General features: G+C 40.0%; 1 protein-coding gene across 5 annotated transcripts in view; it reads left to right on the plus strand.

The window, feature by feature from the left end:
• The window catches only part of LOC109467720 (fibrillin-2-like), a 162390-nt gene that overhangs the window by 58469 nt on the left and 83905 nt on the right, over nt 1-20016 (plus strand). For all 5 annotated transcript variants that reach the window (XM_019765768.1, XM_019765767.1, XM_019765766.1 and 2 more), the window contains exons 15-22: nt 1162-1284; nt 6341-6466; nt 8417-8539; nt 10854-10979; nt 11956-12126; nt 12763-12816; nt 14884-15009; nt 15558-15683. In XM_019765768.1, the coding sequence (XP_019621327.1) occupies nt 1162-1284; nt 6341-6466; nt 8417-8539; nt 10854-10979; nt 11956-12126; nt 12763-12816; nt 14884-15009; nt 15558-15683 (975 nt within the window). The remainder of the gene's footprint in view (nt 1-1161; nt 1285-6340; nt 6467-8416; nt 8540-10853; nt 10980-11955; nt 12127-12762; nt 12817-14883; nt 15010-15557; nt 15684-20016) is intronic.

Consider the following 20016-nt stretch of genomic DNA (forward strand, 5'->3'; position numbering starts at 1 on the left):
AATTATGTATAATGAACAAATCATTATGTATAATTATAGATAATTATATATAATTGGACTACTCCCTAGGGACCAATTGACATGTTCCGCATAATTGTCACCCTCTGGTATGTACTCATGACAAATATAAACTTAATCGAGTAAAGCATTCTGGAGTTATTGGCCTGGAGTCCGGAATTAAATTGTTTTTCCGGAATTAAATTGCGGCTTGTTCCAGCACGCTTCAAATGATGATACCTGTACTTCAGACAATACAGACTTAGCACCTCATAATAACTTAATAACTTTGTTGATATTTCTTTGTTTGTTCCCTAATGAAAAATTATCAAACCGAGGGATATATCAATTGTATACAATAATACATGATGTCGCATACTAGATCATAGACAAATGGAGGGTGCATACAGTATCATGACAGTTAAATGACGATGTTGCTTGGTATAGCATCACACATGTTAATTTGGGACTTACATGTACATATAGAATATAACACGAGGTATTCCGTATCGCCCGAAGTACCAGCCCGACCACGCGTCGGATCGCCCGAAGGCCGAAGGGAGATCTGATCCGCGGGAGGGCTGGGACCGAGGGTGATGCGGAATACACCGTGTTGTATTTTATTTATGTCATACCCACCCAAGAAAACACGCCTTTCAATGCGAAATGAGCGAAAATTTCGTGTCCCTAAACCCCAAAAATGCAACAACAACAATTCCAATGTCCGAATTATGTATTCGAATTTTCGAAAGCGGTGCACGCGGTTAGGGAGAAACACGTTCTAACTATTCTATGGAACATTTGGAAGGCCCGGGCCGTACGCATTAAGAACCCCCGGGCCGTACCGCTAGTTATCACACGGGCTGGAACACCCGTATCGAATGAAATCGCGGCCCGGGTAGGACATAAATACATGTACCCAACTTTGTGCTACAGATATCAATGAGTGTTCTGTCAGCAACCTGTGTGCCTATGGCTTAATATGTGTGTATGTACCAAAAGTTATTAAATCCTATCAAATCTATACTATAATTAAATAACACATAATGTCACATACTTGATCATAGACAAACGGAAGTGCATACAGCGTAGTTGATTGACAATGTTGCTTGGTATGGCATGACACGTGACTTTGGGACTCACATACTATACTTTGTGCTGCAGATATCAATGAGTGTTCTCGCAGCAACCTTTGTGCCCACGGCTCATGTACCAACACACTGGGCTCGTACCAGTGCACCTGTGACAAGGGATGGAAACCTGCGCCAAACCAACTGTCTTGCCTTGGTGAGTCAAATACTTTGAATTTATTAATTAGGTGGAATCTAATACTTCTGTCAACTAAGGCCACACCAATTTAATTTCTTGGTTAATGGATTTTTCTAGAAAAATAATGGAGCGGGTGGGCGAAAAAAAAAAAACAGGCCTAGGCATCCTATTCCCAAATGGTACAATAGGAGCCATGAAGTCAACACACCAGGCTGGTTCAAAATTGAAACAATGAATTTTGAACTTTTAATGATACCATTGCATTGAAAGATAGAATAACTGTAACAACTAGGAAGAAAAGGACTGTTTTCAACTATTCAGGGCAAAATTTGAGGATTTTGCAGTTGATTCTGAATTTTTATTTTTATTTGCAAATGAGAAAAAAATGAAGGGGGCAAATCCGTTAACTAAGAAATTAAATTGGTGTGGCCTAATGGAAGAAATATTTGACTGTAAATATTGCGACTTTTTCATGATAGTTTAATGTAACTTCATGGTTTTTGTGGACACTACTGTACCGCTAAGATGTCATTACCGTGAACAAATCATTTGCCGACTTTCTTTTTTCTGCACCTGCTGCCACCGGCAACATATAGTTCTGAGAACATGTCCATTTTTCTCAGGCCGTGTACTTTTGCTACCACAAAGTTATACAGTATATTACTTTTATGTCTTTAGCCAAAATTCAAGCCCACAACAAACAGTCATGCTAGACTAACATTTTGTGCTGTCATCAGTAGTTGAGGAAAATTCAATGTTGGAAAAGTGTCAGAAGAGTAGAAAAAGGCAAACTTTAAGAGTAAAAGAAGTTTAAAGAACTTGCTATTACTCTGCATTGAAGACAAACATCAGAGAGGGCGTGCATGGGGGAGGTAGTCATTACGAATTAGGCAAAATTTTCAGAGCTGATTACGAATTTTGTTACATAATGGAGTGCTATTTGGAGTACGTTATACGTTGCATAAAGGGGGGCCCGCAACCCCTTTTCCGTAGAGCGTAATCGGCCATTTTAACTCTACGTAGAGCGTAGACGTACCGCTCGGCGCATTTTGCGTAGGGCGTATTCGCCGTTTTAATTCTACGTAATGCGTTGTGGCCACGTGGAATTTATCGTAAAGCGTAATCAAGAAGTTTCCGAATTCAGCATAGAGCGTTGTCGGGACCCCCCCTTGCAGGCCCCCATAAAGGTAAAGCCTATAAGCTTTACGTAGAACGAAAGAACTAATTACTTGTAATGGCTAATATACTGATTACGAATTGACTTGATTTTGGGTGACTGCCTATGGATTACGAACAAATCTGGTTACACCTTATGAAATAGGGCATGCAGGCTCTCATCAGGGGGAGCCCGCAAGCCCTTTTCCTTAGAGCGTAATCGGCCGTTTTAATATTCTACGTAGAGTGTAGACGGACCTCTCTAATTCAACGTAGAGCGTAATTGGCGCATTTTGCGTAGAGCGTATTCGGCGTTTTAATTCTACGTAATGCATTGTAGCTACTTGGAATTTATCATAATGCGTATCGAGAGGTTTCCGAATTCAGCGTAGAGCATCGTCGGGACCCCCCCATGCATGCCCTCATCAGGCTGTCTTCACAAGAAGAATTAATCTCCTGAGTTCCTCCTTCTTTAGTCCAGAGGACACAGGAATGTTTGCCCTGATTTTGGCATCAGTACTTGTTGAACAAAGTTATTCCCTCCCTGTGCTGGGGGTCATTTGTAGCTGTACTGTGTGTCTGGCAGCTTGTCATTGTGGTTAGAGGTGAAAGAGTTCTCTTTCTGGCTGTGGCTTGTTGGAGACTTAACTGCCAAGAAATGTAGCAAGGTGTCACTTCCAACAAATAAACACAAGATAAGGTAGCAAAAGATTTAGAGCCCATCCATGGCAGCTGAGTTACATTATAGGTCCGACAGGACCCGGGATCAGGCTTTGACATAACCCTTACTCCTGAAGGCTTTCAATGGAGGTGATAGTTACTCAGTAGAGACAGAAGGCAGATGTTCTTGCCAAGTTTCCTTGTGCTTACATGTAATTTGCAGTTGAAGATTAAAATAACCCCGTCAACCCAATAATCTCCCAGTGCTTCATCAGGAGGAAGATTGGTTCATGGATGCCAAAGACATTTTTATCTCAGAAAGCAAAATACAGATTTACTTGAATTGATTGAAATGCATAATATTTACTAAAACCAGATGCAAACTGCTGTTCAATCATCTTGGATATTTGCAAGTTTACAGACAAACAGAATATCATAAATTGTATATTAATATGATAACATGTAGAAATATCTGACAGCCAGGGGATGAATAGCGGTATACTAGTAATTATATTGCTTACGCCATGATTCTTGACATCAGTGATGAAATATGTACAGTGGTACTTGCAGTAAGCTCCATTATACAGCACAAAATTTAGTGGAATGTCCAAATATTGTATGGAACCTTCACAGGAGATATATCAAACTGCTGTACATAAAGAGTTAAGACGCGGCGTTTTTCATGTTGCAAAGATCATGAACAATATGTGGACACACTGTAAAATGGAAGCCACATTGAATCTGTATCATTTTACAGACTTCGGCAGTTTTACTTGACAATGTACAGTCAACCTGCTGCACAAGGGACTACCTCTACATGTTGTATAATATAGCCAAACTGCTATTCAAATCATCTTGGATAAGATATCCAAAGTATGCACTCTAGATCTTCAGAGAGCCAAAACTCGGGTATGCATGGGGAGACAGAAAACATGTGAGACTTGAGGCAGGTTAAAGATCTAGGATCAAGAGAAGAATTCCACAGAGGGTGTGGCTTCTGTAAGGTTAAAAGTTCTCCTGCAGGGTTGCATAAACAATCTGCCTCTGGGAGGCATCAGTCTCTGACAGGATGCTTTCCAGACAATCCACCAATGTTTCAGCTTCATTCTTCCTTTGCTGCATGGGCTTCTTGATCTGAAAAGAGGACACTTTGGCACCTGTTTGCTTATTTTTGAAGAAGCAGACTGCCTCTTGATATAGTCAAAGTGTGTTTTTGAAATACTGTAATTCACTTTATGTTCACGGAAGCAAAAGTTTGCAGCCTGAGAAAAATGGAGGTGTTCATAGAACTATTGTCTTGACTTGCCTAACTTTTGTTTCTGTTTGGACTTCCAAAAAATTTGTCTTCCTTTATTTGCATATCAATCAATAGTTCGTGCTTATAAACCTGCATTTCTCCTACAGTCTCTTAGTGTCACTGACAAAAGGTAGTGGATGCTACCTGAAACGTCTGACCAAATATCCAGTTGCTTGAAGAACTGTTTTTTGGCATAATATTATCTTTTTACCTGGATGTCTAACCTTCATCGTCGTATCATGGAACGATGGCGGAGGGTGCAGAAAACAAGTCGGTGAATTATTTATTCATATGGTAATGATAAGTTCACAGTACAGAAGTGACTGCAAAAACTATGAAAATAAAAGTACCACAAAAGAAATAAGGAACAAGAGTTCCACGATCTCATACCTTCGCCAAAAGATGTTAACCCTTGCGGGTGAAGAATTCTACAATTTTAATCATTGATTTTGTAAATAAGCGCCTCATTTGCATGGGCATCAGTTGATCATATTCTCCATCCAATGACAGCCTTATCATAACAAAAAGGCTATTATAGCACTTCCTCATAAATTATGCAAATGAGGTCATGATTTGAATAAATTATGTTTATTGATGTTCACCTTCACTTAACTTCCAAATGTGGCAAGTATGAAATTCGGGGTGCAGCAGTTACAACTATGGAATTATAAAAATTTGCCATTAATTATGCAAATTAGGTCCTCATTTACATAATCTATATCCTCAGATGTTTTTCTCGTTCTCAAGTAGATGTCACAACTGTTTCATAGTTCTATTATCGAACAAAGCAGATTTATAGAATTTCCTCATTAATTATGCAAATTAGCTCCTGATTTGCATAATTGCCATCTAATTATGTCAAGCATCACTTCAACTACCTACATACCAAAAATCACGACAATACGTCAACCGGTTCTTGAGTTATCGTCCTTCAAATTTTTTTCAACAAATGCTCCTGCAGTTCCAGAACAAGGCGCTAGGGGACCCAAACTCATGTCACTTCTTCCCTACCCCAAGAGCTATGTACCAACCAAAATTCGTGACCCTAGCATGTCCAGAACATGAGATATCAAAACCGGAAGTTCAGCTGCAGTACCTAGGAAAGCCACCAGGGGGCCCAAAATCTAATCACTTCTAGGTCTCATGAAGTCCTACCCACCTACCAAGTTTCATTCCAATCCATCCACCGCTTCTCGAGTTATCTTGCTAAACCACACACACACAAACCCACATACACACACACAGACAAACGCTACTGAAAACATAACCTTCTTGGCGAAGGTAATTATAGTGTACATAACATCTGATTGAACTATGGGGTTATATTATTTACTCATCTTAGCAACTGATGAATACTATATTAGCTAGTTAAAAATATCCTAATGCATGCACAAAATATTATTATGATGTTAGGCCACACCAATTTCTTGGTTAACGGATTCGCCCGCTTCATTTTTTTCTGATTTGCAAATAAAAATAAAAATTCAGAATCAACTGCAAGATGCTCATATTTTGCCCTTAACAGTTGAAAACAGTCCTTTTCATCCTAGTTGTTACAGTTATTTCATCTTTCAATGCAATGGTATCATTAAAAGTTCAAAATTCATTGTTTAAATTTTGAACCAGCCTGGTGTGTTGACTTCATGGCTCCTATCGTACCATTTTGGGCCATAATAGGATGCCTAGGCCTGTTTTTAGTTTTAGTTTTTTTCGCCCGCCCGCTCCATTATTTTTCTAGAAAAATCCGTTAACCAAGAAATCAAATTGGTGTGGCCTTAGTTTAATTTTGGACTTTTGTTTCTCAAGTTGTTTAATATTTTAAAGTCCTGTACAGCTTTTGCAGCTGTGTGCACTGGTTGCTCAATTATATGCATCCATGCAGAGCTTCAGATCACAATTAGAAGGTCTTATATATAAGAGGATTGAGATATTGACATAACATTATGTGTACCTTTCTCGCAGATGTAAACGAGTGTTTTGAGAACGGCCGCGTGTGTTCCAACGGTCGCTGCATCAACTCGCAGGGCAGTTTCCAGTGCCTGTGTGACTCGGGCTACAACTTGTCTCCTGATGGGGCCTTCTGTGTCGGTAAGGTGAAATTTCTTGCACACTAGTGGAGCAGATAACATCAAATTTTGGAGGAATCTTTCAAATTGTGATACAAGCACCAAACTTGGTACAAATACTCATGAGACATTACTCTTTTGAAAAAGTACGCGGGCCACTTGATTTGACTTTTGGCGCTCCCTAGCGGCGCTTTTTGGTACTGCAGCCGACCTTCCGGGCTTTGTATCTCCTGTTCTAAACATGCTACAGTCATGATTTTTATGTGGTAGAAAGCTGTTAAAAGTAAAGTAAGGAAGAAGTGACGTAAATTTGGTGTCTTTAGTTGCTTGCGTTGGAACTGCAAAGGCGTTTTTTTGCTGGTGCACAATCTGCTTCAAGGGTGCTTTTTTTGCTTCAGAAGGTCGGCTGCAGTACCAAAAAGCGCCGCTAGGGAGCGCCAAAAGTCAAATCAAGTGGCCCGCGTACTTTTTCAAAAGAGTAATGTCTCATGAGTATTTGGACCAAGTTTGGTGCTTGTATCACAATTTGAAAGATTATTTCAGTTATCTGCCCCACTACACAGGATGTACAGGCCTGGGATGAAAGTGTGAATGTCTACAGGGGTGTTACAAGCTGTTGACATGTATCTGTACATATACACCTTTGTAGAGATACCGTGAAGGAGTAAATTTACTTTGGCTAAAGAAGTGATCTTCATACAGCTCCCTCTGAAATACTTGGGTGTAATGGGTGAATTGAAATGAAGAATTTAAGGACTGATTCAAGACTGTGAAGGAGCTGACCAATGCAAATGATGTGAATTATTTGCTGTCCTTACTGTCAAGTCTATTGACAGTAAGGAAATATTCTATTGTTTAAAGTTTAAGAATTATTGCTCTAGGAATTGAATGTGACAAAACAATGTGACACCACCTGGAAATACTCAGGTTTCAGTTTAAGGTTCCAGTTGAAGAATTGTTACCCTTGGATATTTGACAATGCTATTTTAAAATTTGGGTATTAAGGTATCGTTAAACAGTATTGTGTACAAAACAATGTCACACCCACTGGAAGTACTCTGGTTTCAGTTTAAGGTTCCAGTTGAAGAATTGTTACTCTTGGAATTTGACAACGTCATTTTAAAATTTGGGTATAAAGGTATTGTTAAACAGTATTGTAGGATATACATGTGTACAAAACAATGTCACACCCAGTGGAAGTACTCAGGTTTCAGAACACCGATGTTTCAGTACCATGGACAGGCGTCATATTGACTTATGCTTATATTTTTTTATGATAATTCGTATTGTGTAACGAGTATGAAGTTTAACAATTCCCTAGTGTACAATACCTGCGACTCTTGACCCTCTTGTTATGTCATCACATGCATGTACATGTAAACTGTAACATCTGTGTCCATAATATCACCAGGGTCTACAATGTATAATATTGCCACCTTGAGAAATAGTGTGCTTAAAGATATTTTTACTGCAACATACCCTAGGTATGTACATTTGAGGTGTGAAGGAGTGCATACCAAAAGTATGTTGCAGTAAAAATATCTTTAAGCACACTGTTTCTCATGGTGGCAATATTATGGACCCTGGTGATATTATGGACACAGATGTTACCCTCGGTATGGCCTTATTGGATGATACATGAAAAGTGCCTTAACTTACATGATACCACTCCTGAACCACAGTGAGTTATTATATTGCACCTGATACTATATTTGTATTGCCTGACAATTGGCCCTAATTGTTGTCCTCATAAGGGTTTTTTTTACTTTGTTGTACTCTTCTTCTTCTTTGATAAACTGGCAAATTTTGGATAGGTTGTTTTTACTCTGTAGTGACTGTGTTTTACATATGCATATTTCTCAATCCAAATTTGTTAATTGTCATGTCACAACACAATTCAGCCATTCTTGCTGCTATGTTTGCAACAATGTTTGGATTCTTTACTACAAATAATCCATTCGTCATGTTGCAGATATGAATGAGTGTGAAAAAAGTGGAATGTGCTCCAATGGTGTCTGTGTCAACATGGACGGCAGCTACAAGTGTGTCTGCAACCCTGGCTACAAGCTGGCACCATCAGGACAACTCTGCTTGGGTAAACATCACCTAAGGCCACACCAATTTAATTTCTTGGTTAATGGATTTTTCTAGAAAAGTAATGGAGCGGGCGGGGGAAAAAATTAAAATAAAAACAGGCCTAGGCATTATATTATGGCCCAAAATGGTACGATAGGAGCCATGAAGTCAATACACCAGGCTGGTTCAAAATTTAAGCAATGAATTTTGAAACGCCAAAAAGCAGTTACTCAAGCAACTGGATATGATTTTGAAAACGTCACAGAGTCACATGACGAAAGCTAGTGGATACTAGCTGAAACGTCTGACGTTTTCAAAATCATATCCAGTTGCTTGAGTAACTGCTTTTTGGCGTATCGTATTACCTGGATGTCTAACCTTCATCGACGTAATGAATTTTGAACTTTTAATGATACGATTGCATTGAAAGATTGAATAACTGTAACAACTAGAAAGGCCAATATTTGCTTTGGAGCAAATACAGCGATGGGTTCACCACATTTTACGACATGGCAGGGAAAGAATGAGGAACACAAGGGAAAACAATGATTTACATTGATATAACTATAATGTGAAGTAACATACAACTAAAACAACAGTTGGATAGCTATTCCCTACTTTATTGGTTAGGATTTTTAATTGCATAATGCAAACTGTTGATTTTCAAAATAAGAAAAAAACGTTCATGCCCCGCATTCCAATGCTGGAGCAGAAAAGCTTGAAATACCTACCAAAACACTTGAATAAAGACATACTGTCAGTATGGAAATGCTCTGTGCAGGTGTTAATCAAGTTAAATCCCAACAGCCAATCAGCAAGAAATGCTCTGTGCAGGTGGAAATGCTCTGTGCAGGTGTTAATCAAGTTAAATCCCAACAGCCAATCAGCAAGAAGTATAGAGGAAAGCTGCATGCCTATTGGTTGATGCCCTGCATTCCATTGTGATGACTCATGCCCAGACGTGGTAAACACGGCACACTAACACAGTAATACATTTGCTATAACACAGCCAAAAAACTCAAATAAAACCATTACTAAAAGCCCGTATCACAATAATTTAAAAAACGCCTAGGGGTATTTGCCCACTGTACCTCCATACCAAATTTCAGGACCTTAGGCCCTAAAATGAAGAAGCTGAATCCATTTAAAAAATGGCAGGAGAAGGAGGAGGAGGAGAAGAAGAAACATCAGAAAAAGCAATATGGGTTCACCACCACTTCGTGGTGTGGTGAACCCATAACTAGGATGAAAAGGACTGTTTTCAACTGTTCAGGGCAAAATATGAGCATTTTGTAGTTGATTATGAATTTTTATTTTTTTTTGCAAATCAGAAAAAAATGAAGCGGGCGAATCCGTTAACCAAGAAATTAAATTGGTGTGGCCTAATCTATGCTTTTTAGTCTGGTGCGGAAATATACTTAGTAGATGAGACATTCTTCACCAGATGTGTTACAACACCAGCCCCAGCTATAGTCTCCATTAGACTCCTTTGCAGGCTGAACAAATAAAAGAAATTTGCCTGAAAAGGAATGTAGCTGGCCAGGGGAATTAGTCGGCCGTGCAGGCAAATTGGACCCCCTATATGACCAACTAACTCCCCTGGCCAGTTACATTCCTTTTTAGGCTGATTTCTACCATTTATTCAGCCTCCAAGGAAGTCCGGTGAAGACTACACCTGCTTAATTTTTATCAATGGCCTCATTCCTGAACAGGTGAGGTACATGGCCCTGGGGACACACCAGTCAAAATCCCAACACAAGACTGGTGATCCCTGACTCATTGTCACTCACACTGTCAGACATAACATGTACATGTAATGTCTGTGTCCATAATATCACCATAGTCCATAATATCGCCTGACCTCTAGAAAAAGTGTGCTTAAAGATATTTTTACTGCAACATACCCTAGGTATGTACATTTGAGGTGTGCAGGAGTGCATACCAAAAGTATGTCGCAGTAAAAATATCTTTAAGCACACTGTTTCTCAAGGTGGCGATATTATGGACCCTGGTGATATTATGGACACGGATGTTACATGTAGGAGAACTTCCAGGGGCTACAGTCACTATTAGAGATAGACAGTTCAAATGTGAAGTTAGCTTTCCTTAGCACAAAACTCTGACATTGTCCTGTCTACCATTGGCAGTCCAGCTGCTAATGCTGTACAAAATTTGATAGATTTTGAAAAATCAAACCAGACAGTTTAGAATTCTTAATGTATTTCTTTTAAATCAATTGTATGGGTATTAAGTAAGTCAATTCTAATGACATCTTGGTGTTGGGACAATTATATTACATGCTCTTCCAATCAACTGTGTGATTTTCTAATCAGATATTGATGAATGTGATGAGAGGCCCAACATGTGCAAGATGGGAACGTGCATCAACAACCAGGGTTCCTTCCGCTGTGAGTGTCCATCTGGGCTGACCATCGACATCACCGGAAGAATATGTAAAGGTGCTCCAACTTGCATTATACTATGAAGCTCTTCCATATTTTTATTAGCCTTTTCAATATGTAAACAAGCTTTTCACATTATGGTTTATAGTAATATTTGTCTGTCATGCAGCTGTCATGCAGCTGATGCCCACTCTCTCTCTCTCTCTCTCTCACTCATTCACTCACTCACCTACTCACTCACTCACTCACACTCATCTCACTCACTCACTCACTCATCTCACTCACTCATCTCACTCACTCACTCATCTCACTCACTCGTGACTGACTCATCTCATCTCACTCATCTCACTGACTCACTCACTCACTCACTCATCTCACTCACTCATCTCATCTCACTCATCTCACTCATCTCACACCCACTCACTCACTCACTCTCACTCATTCATCTTACTCATCTCATCTCATTTTCTCACATGGAGTGTAGAGATGACTACAACAGTACTTTAACTTTAACTTTAACTTTATTTGTTCAACCAGGTATCACACTCAGGCCACTCTGCCCTGTTTTTTAGGAAATCCTGGTACAAAAGCACAGACAAACACCTAACAGTTGAACAGATTCACAATACATCCAAAAGTCTAAAAATAGCACATAGATAAAACTAATCTTAGATACAATTTCAAATTGATAAAAACTGTTTAAAAGTTCTGAGACTAGGCTGCTGTCGTTGTTGTAGGGGGAGTGAGTTCCAGAGGTAAGGTCCATAGTACTGTAAGCTGTTCCTGTATGAAGTGACTGTTGCTGGTAGACAGGAGAGTAGGTGGGGGTCATAGTCCCGTGGCCGTTTTAACTCTGACCGAGTAGTGCGTACACTCAGTGTAGGTGGAGCCTCCCATTTGAACAACGATGACAGTACTGTAGTTTCACTAGTCCTCGCCATCTCTCACCATCTCTCACCATCATCTATCTTCCCTGATTCCCAAGGATTTTTAGGTCAGCATTTTTCTAAATGAAAGCTGTCTTTTCTTCCAGATACTCTGTTAGGAGTGTGTTATCAGGACGTATCAAGCAGTGGCCTGTGTGTCGACCCCATTGACATGCGAGTTACAAGGTCCACCTGTTGCTGTGCCACTGCCATGATGTCCAAGGGCAAGGGACTGGGCTGGGGAGAACCCTGCGAGGCATGTCCACAAGTGGGAAGTGGTAAGCTACCCATGGGACAACTACTGTCTAGCATGTTTTTCCATTGGATGTTGTAAAATACATTTATCAAAAGCATGATATCACCTCTGAAAAAGATGACTAAAGGCGACAATGTATGTATTGCCTTTATTTAAGGTGAACTGTAAGATTGTGATGCAATGTTACATGATTGTATGAGCTATTTGTTATTGAACCTCATATTAGTACAGTTATGTTAATTCAAAGATGTCGTTGATGGTTGTAAGATATGCCAAAAACAGTTGCTCAAGCGGCTGGATGACTGTTTCCAAAATCATATCCAGTTGCTTGAATACAGTAACTGTTTTTTGGCAAATCAAAGATGCATTGGGTTTTCTCATTCAAACATTTTTTTATAATCCATGTTTTGAATGAACTTGGTATGTAAGGAGAGGTACATGTATGAGTGGTGGTAAACTCTTCGTGTAATTGGACAAAGGACAGTTTATCTAACGTTTGTCGGCCATTTCAACGCTTGGAAACTTGCTGTAGAGATGCACCCCAATATGGCGTCGCACGGGACATGAGGGGTGGTGACGTCATGATGACGTGTGGTGAATAAGCTCTATACTTGAAAAGTTACTCACAAGATTCAATTTTTCTTTCACTGTCTTACAGAGGAGCACAAGACACTGTGTGTTAATGGAAATGGCAAGGACCATGAAGGAATAGGTTAGTTGTTATACATTATACAATCACGTAGTGTAGCTCTACCTATTATCATCCAATTTATTTGATGACATGTCATCTTTAAAAAGTGGTATGTAATACCTGTTAGGCCATGTTGATTTGATTATGTGGATGACATCTGGCGTGCATGAATTTTCATTCGTTTCCAAAAAAAGTTGTTGACCATTAACCTGTATTGTAAATCGTACAAAGCAGCTGCAATCTGTGCAAATAATATGCTGTAAATTGTACAGATATATTGGAAAATGATACTAGTTGTAGAGTGCCGAAATCAGTTCCAAAGGAAAGGGAAAAAAATGGAAAGAAATGAAAATGGAGAGTTTATTATCCTCCATACCATATGCTGTGTGTTTTAAAGTCATCAGTTTAACTGTCATGACCACCTAGATTTCATAATGCAGGAAACTTTTTTTTTGTTTTTTTTGTCGCCAAACTTTTTTTATTCACACACTCGCATCGGTTTTGGAGTTCCCAGAGGATGTCGTCCATATAATCAAATCAACAGGGCCTCATTTGTTTGAGATGTGCAAGCACAAGTTGAGTGTCAAGTTCTACAGTATACATAATGTACAATGTACATGTAGATGCTTCACCTCTCACATATTGAACTGTGGAACTTAATTCAAAATTGATGTTCTGGCTTAACCTGTTGTATACTAGTATCATCAAGACACACACATATATCATTAAGACACACACATGTGCCTGTCTTTGGGATTAGAATATCTACATTGCAGCAGTATCTTCTTCTGTATCTGTATCTGTATAGCCGGTATAACCGCCTTTCGGCGTAACACACCAGCTTCGCAGGCACGCGGCGCGGCGGCAGCTGGCTATATTACACCGATCGACTTGTTACACCTAACCCTTGAACTTCTAGCTCTAGACATTGTTTAAAGCTATCTATTGACAGTGCCCCTACTGTACTTGGTGACAGTGAGTTCCACTCTGCGATAGTTCTAGGAAAGAATGAATTCTTGAACACCTCAATCCTTGGTTGATAACTCGGTTAGTACTTGAATGCGTGGCTATTTCTTGTTCTCTTCTGGGCTGGTATTAGATACTTAGTAGTTGGGACATCCACCAGTTTATTAGTAATTTTGTACATCATGCATAGTCTAGACATCTTTCTTCTGTCTTCAAGTGAGGTCCACTGTAGGTTCCTTTTCATTTCCGTGACACTAGCACCTCTTACATAGTTGTTCATACAGAATCTTGCAGCTTGATTCTGTACCCTTTCCAATTTGTCTTTGTCTTTCTTTGTATATGGATCCCATACTGTCGCAGCGTATTCTAGGTTCGGTCTTACAAGTGACGTGTATGCAAGTGATTTTACTCTCGTTGGACATGCCCACAGATTACGTTTAATCACTCCCAATGTCTGTTTCGCCTTAGTTTTTCTGTAGCTTAAATCTGCATTTTTGTCTACTGCTTCAGTCCAGTCTGACTGCCAACTCTTCTTAGAAATTGCAGTGTTTATTCTGCTATGACAGTCGACAATCGGTTCTCAATGATATGGTTTGATGAAATAATACTTAATAATATTTCTTCACATTTTCTTCTTTTCCTTTGGACTGGTTATAATGGCATTCTACATGTATGACAGTGTCGTTTTCCAATACTGTATTTTTCTTTTCAATTTTTTTTTTAATAACGAACAAAAAAATTCATGCGCACTTAACATCCGTGTCCATAATATCACCAGGGTCCATAATATTGCCACCTTGAGAAATAGTGTGCTTTAAGATATTTTTACTGCAACATACTTTTGGTATGCACTCCTGCACACCTCAAATGTACATACCTAGGGTATGTTGCAGTAAAAATATCTTTAAGGCAAAAAATAGCACACTTTTTTCTCAAGCTGGCGATATTATGGACCCTGGTGATATTATGGACACGGATGTTAGATATTGTCATCCATATGATCAAATCAACATGACTGTGTTCTGAAAGGACTGAATGGCCCTCCTCAGAAACTCTGTATACAGTATAGTGATTAAATGGTGTGTGAGTTAAAGATTCCATTATTGCTGCTTCCCCTCACAGACATTGACGAGTGCCTGATGAGCCCCTTCCTGTGCCAAAATGGAGCCTGCCTGAATGAGAATGGAGGCTACACGTGTAGATGTAACGTGGGCTTTGAAGCTGATCCTACTGGGCACATCTGTACAGGTATCAGTATAATAGTAATCCGTCTCAATTTCTAATAAAATGTACTTAGATCAGCATGAAAATTCTTTGTGTCGGTAATCAACATGATTAGAGCTTGACCGTTGAAGTCTACATATGATGTAGATAGAAATTAGATAGAGTTCAATACATGTATCCTTACTAAGTTAGACCACATGCCTGAAGTGATGTTCATTTAAAGCATCCAATGCAATTTCAGGGTTTCAAAACAAAGAATAGCCTGGATGATGAGGAAATGTCTGATATTGACATTTACTGCCATTTCTTAACACATTTTCACCATCATTTCATACTTTGAAATGACTCCAAAACAAGCTATGTGAGAAGTCCCTTTATTTTTTGGGTACCACCCATAAATAACTAGAACCAGCCTACATACAAAATAAGCAACCTTTTCCTTCAGCAACATCACATTTTTGCCTCACAGATATCAGTACACTATGGGATAGGATTGAATCAATTTCCTTTTTAGGGCATGCTCAGATACACAAGAAAGATGACCATTATTTCATTCCTCTATTATTTGACAGATATCGATGAGTGTGTTGTGGACAATCTCAACTGTCAATATGGCATCTGCCGCAACACCCCCGGGAGCTTCATGTGTGAGTGTAGCGATGGCTATCAGCTGAACACCCGCTCCATGAGGTGTGAAGGTAAGACATACATGTACATGTATATCAATGATCATTCCATATATTTCTAGCTCTTTTAGAATGGTTAAGTGTGTGTTAACATGCTGCTGCAGTAAGCAACAGTTTTTTTTGTGCTAATATTTTCAGGGCTCGAAATACTTTCTTTTATACCTGCACTGGTGCAGGTAACGGGAGGGGTCCTAATTCCGACCTACTGTATGTTCCATGCAAATGCACGTACCTTTGGTAATACTGTAGTTTGTCTCACCACAAACCCGTGCAACACGAACTTTAATATTTACAGATAAAAATTACTGTTACAATGATTAAAGCTGCACAGCTGTGTATTTCACTTCAGTGTAGCACCTTGCACCCAAGCGTAATAGTTCACGAAACTTACGGCAGGTTTTTCACCATGTTGCCAGTGGAACGTTCTATCACAAAAGGAGTGCCCTAATTCCGACCTAGTATTTAACAAAGATTAATCTGAGGAGAAAGTTTAGTATTTAAAATACACAAATTATGACTAAAACAATCTACAACTATTTTTCTGTCCCAAACAAGTTTTCTTTTTACGATTACGCGACTTGCCCCAAAGCTGCTGTTTCAAAACCAAAGCTGCGTTTTTTGACATGCTCGTCAACCCCGACATATTTTTCACTCGTCTGTTGTCGGAGCGTGCGAACTGGACCAAACATTGTGGGATTACCGATATCAACACAGAAACTTTGTCCATTCCTGTGGGTATTTATAGGCACGTGCTCCCATGCATAGTGCGGCGACAATGATTTTTCAAACTAGTATGGAATTAGGGGTAGGTCGGAATTAGGGCACCCCCCGTTAACATGTAAATTAAATTACTAGTACCTGCACCAAACAAATTTTACCTGCACCACTAAGGCTTTTAAATACCTTGGTGTAATTGTTGACAGCGAACTGAAATGGGATTTTCATGTTATTCATGTTCTGTCTAAACTAAAGCGCGCGCTTGTAATAATGCGTCAGGTCCAACCTTTTGTCACACAATCTGCACTTGTCACCTTGTATAACACCATATTTTTACCGCACTTAACTTATGCCTGTACTGTCTGGGATGGTGCCATTTCGGTACAATATGATAAGATGCAAAGAATGCAGAACCGAGTAGGAAAATTGATCTTGAAAGCCCCGTACAGAACACCATCACGGGAAGTCCTCTCTCGTCTGGGATGGATGTCCGTGAGAACTCTACACCGTCAACATAAAGCCATGCTAGTGTATAGGGCCTTGGACAATTCTTTACCACCACATATGCGAGGGGTGTTCATCCGGTATAGAGATGAAGCCTCCAGATCCACCAGACAAAGCACATTGGACAAACTCATCATACCGAGGCCCCAACTGGAAGTGTACAGGCGGTCACTGAGGTACTCGGGGGCGACTGTGTGGAATTCCTTGCCACCACATGTACGAGCAGCCCAGTCATTGGGNGGACCACTGGAGGAAAGATTTACGGTAATACATCTTCCCTGTTTTACAAGAGAGAAGTCAAACCCTTCAGACATAGTTCTACACATAGCTATAGTTTTAGACAATTACCTTGTGTTATTGTGTAGATTTTGAAGTTATTTTGTACCCTGTCTCAATGTTCTTTTATCTTTGTTATTTGCAATTAGCCTTCGGGTAGGAATTTGCAATAAACTTATTATATACAGTGACTGTAAATGCATTTATATAACACATTCCCAACTAAAAGGAGAAATTCTCCATACACTATGTGCAAAATGCACACACCTATGTGCAAAGTGCACATACCTATGTGCAAAGTGCACACACCTATGTGCAAAGTGCACACACCTATGTGCAAAGTGCACACACTATGTGCAAAGTGCACACACTATGTGCAAAGTGCACACAGCTATGTGCAAAGTGTACATAGGTGCATATACTATGTGCAAACTACATATACTACAAACAGACATCACTTTAATTCCGGACTGACTCTAATTCCGGACGACCTTTCACCATTAAGACATTTATTATATTACTCGCTGAAAGTTGCGTAGGTATCATTGATACACTGTAGGTCCCCTGGGACTAGGTCAGCATTCGGATTCAGAATTCTGCATTCAGGTACAGAATTCTGCAACCCAAATGCAGAATTCTCCATCCAAATGCAAAATATGAAGGAATTTGCGATGCCTTATTTATTTTATGATGTTAGAGAGTGGACTCACACTCGTCCTACATCCTACATTGTATGTGTTTGCTATCTCTGTGCTGCAAAAGCATACAAGACGGGACATTCTGCCAAGTACCTTCCAAAAGCATAAAAGAGTTTACAGATGGCACACACAATTCAGGCACAAGTACTTTCAGGTTATTCAGGTCACAATATTTCATGCTGATGGTCATTGTCAGACTGAAGCTTGAGTTCTTGTACACGTGGCGTGATGTTGTGCTCGGTGCTCAGTGATGGCGGCCAGAGATGACTGGGTACATGGCAGAAGTAGTTGGCCGGCAAGCTGGCTTTGTTGTTGCAGCATGTCGACGATCGGGGTCAATTTGCAGCAGCAGGTGGGCGAGGCAGGCGGTTGTAGGCATGGTAGCGCAGCTTGAGCAGCGATCAGGCAGGTGGATTCATCGCCGGGCGATTCAGGAGGCATGATAAAACAATGCGGGTTGCGAGAGGTCCGGCTGCTCCCCACCAAATGTAGGGATGCAAGAGAAGAGGCGATGGGAGAGACAATGTACTCTGTGGTGGCTATGGACACTGTTTTCCGCTAGAATACATTGCTACAAAACTGATTTCCTCTGATCCGAATCAAAAGTAATCCTGCTGCACGTCCTTGAGATATTCCAGCTATACCTAGTAAATGCGCAGTTGATTGACTGATAGGGGTGAATATTCTGTAGCAGTAAAGAAAGGGAATCTTGATATGTTTAGATACATTGTACATCCAGAGTGTACCTAAGTGTACTTAGAAAGTATACACTCTGGGCTGATGCTTGTGTATTGGATTCGACCCTTGTGGGTGCTTACAAATCTTAGATTGCTACTGGCCTGAGCATTGATTAGTTATGGTCCCACCCACATGATTGTTAAAACAAACAAACAAATCCTTAGGGCTGGCCCACACTCCTACTAGAAATCTTCATTAGTCACACCAGGGCTCCTATCAAATCTGGCACACATGTACATGCATGGTATGTATGTGCCTGCTAAGTACCTTGATGACAGGTGTCCTGTCCCTGTGTAACACTAACCCTCATTGGAGCTTCTCCCAGCAGCAGGAGTCAGGCTACCCTACCAAACCCAGCTGTGACACCCAGTCAAGCAACCCCCAAGTTGACAGAATTACATTTATAGGTCATACAGAAAGACCTCAGCACTTGTATATGTATACAAAAATGTAGAATTATCTCTTTTTAGTGATCTTGTCCAACAATGGTGGTGTAGAACTCTCAGCTCTCAGTCTTGGGAATTGAAGCATATGGCATCTCAAGGGAGATTGTGTTGCATTGGTGGCTGGTATCTACTATAATCTAGGCTTGCTTTTGAAGGCTTGATATGACTCCATGCACCTTTGTTAAGGATATTGAACATGTAGATTCTTCTATCAAAGTCTGATAAAATGATACAAGGATTAAGTTGCATGAATTAAACTTGCCATTATATAGATATAAAGTACTTAGTCTAGTAGTGACTGCTTATAGTCAGTGTCCTCAAATCATTTTTCCAGCATTCCTCCACGAACAGAGGCCCTCTAACATAACAAAAGGTTGCCCCTCGCTCAGAGGTTGACCCATAGGGGGAATTGGGGTCAGCTGAATGACCTAAGAAGGTTTGTAGGCCTGAGCCCGCAACCCATGAAATGCATTCCTGAGAAGGCTGGCTCAAATTATTTTGTTCTACTTCTAGACTGAAGGAAAATAACCAAAAGACCTGAGAAAGTACTGTCATATCCTAATTCTAGATGTACAGATGGATTATATCTCCAGTACGTGTATCAAAAACACACACAGACATGCACACATGCACAGAGATTCTTTGCTACCATGTAAGATGAAAGGGTAAATACATGTATATACCTTTTCAGATAGAAAGTTGAACAAATTTGCTTTATCAATCTGGTATTCAATCCAATGAGCCATTTGTATTAGCCTCTATCAGGCTCAGCGGATCGCTGGAAAAATAGTAGAAATTGGCTGAAATAAAGGGATAGTATACCAGAGAAGATCCAGTGTCGCAAATTGGAGCTTCTAGATCTATGGCCCTGGATCTTCTCTGGTATACTATCCCTTTATTTCGGCCAATTTCTACTATTTTTCCAGCAATCCGCGGAGCCTGGTAGAGGCTAATTTGTATGGCCAT

Source organism: Branchiostoma belcheri, unplaced genomic scaffold (genome assembly GCF_001625305.1).
Source record: "Branchiostoma belcheri isolate BF01 breed outbred unplaced genomic scaffold, Haploidv18h27 scaffold189, whole genome shotgun sequence".
NCBI classification, from domain to species: domain Eukaryota; kingdom Metazoa; phylum Chordata; class Leptocardii; order Amphioxiformes; family Branchiostomatidae; genus Branchiostoma; species Branchiostoma belcheri.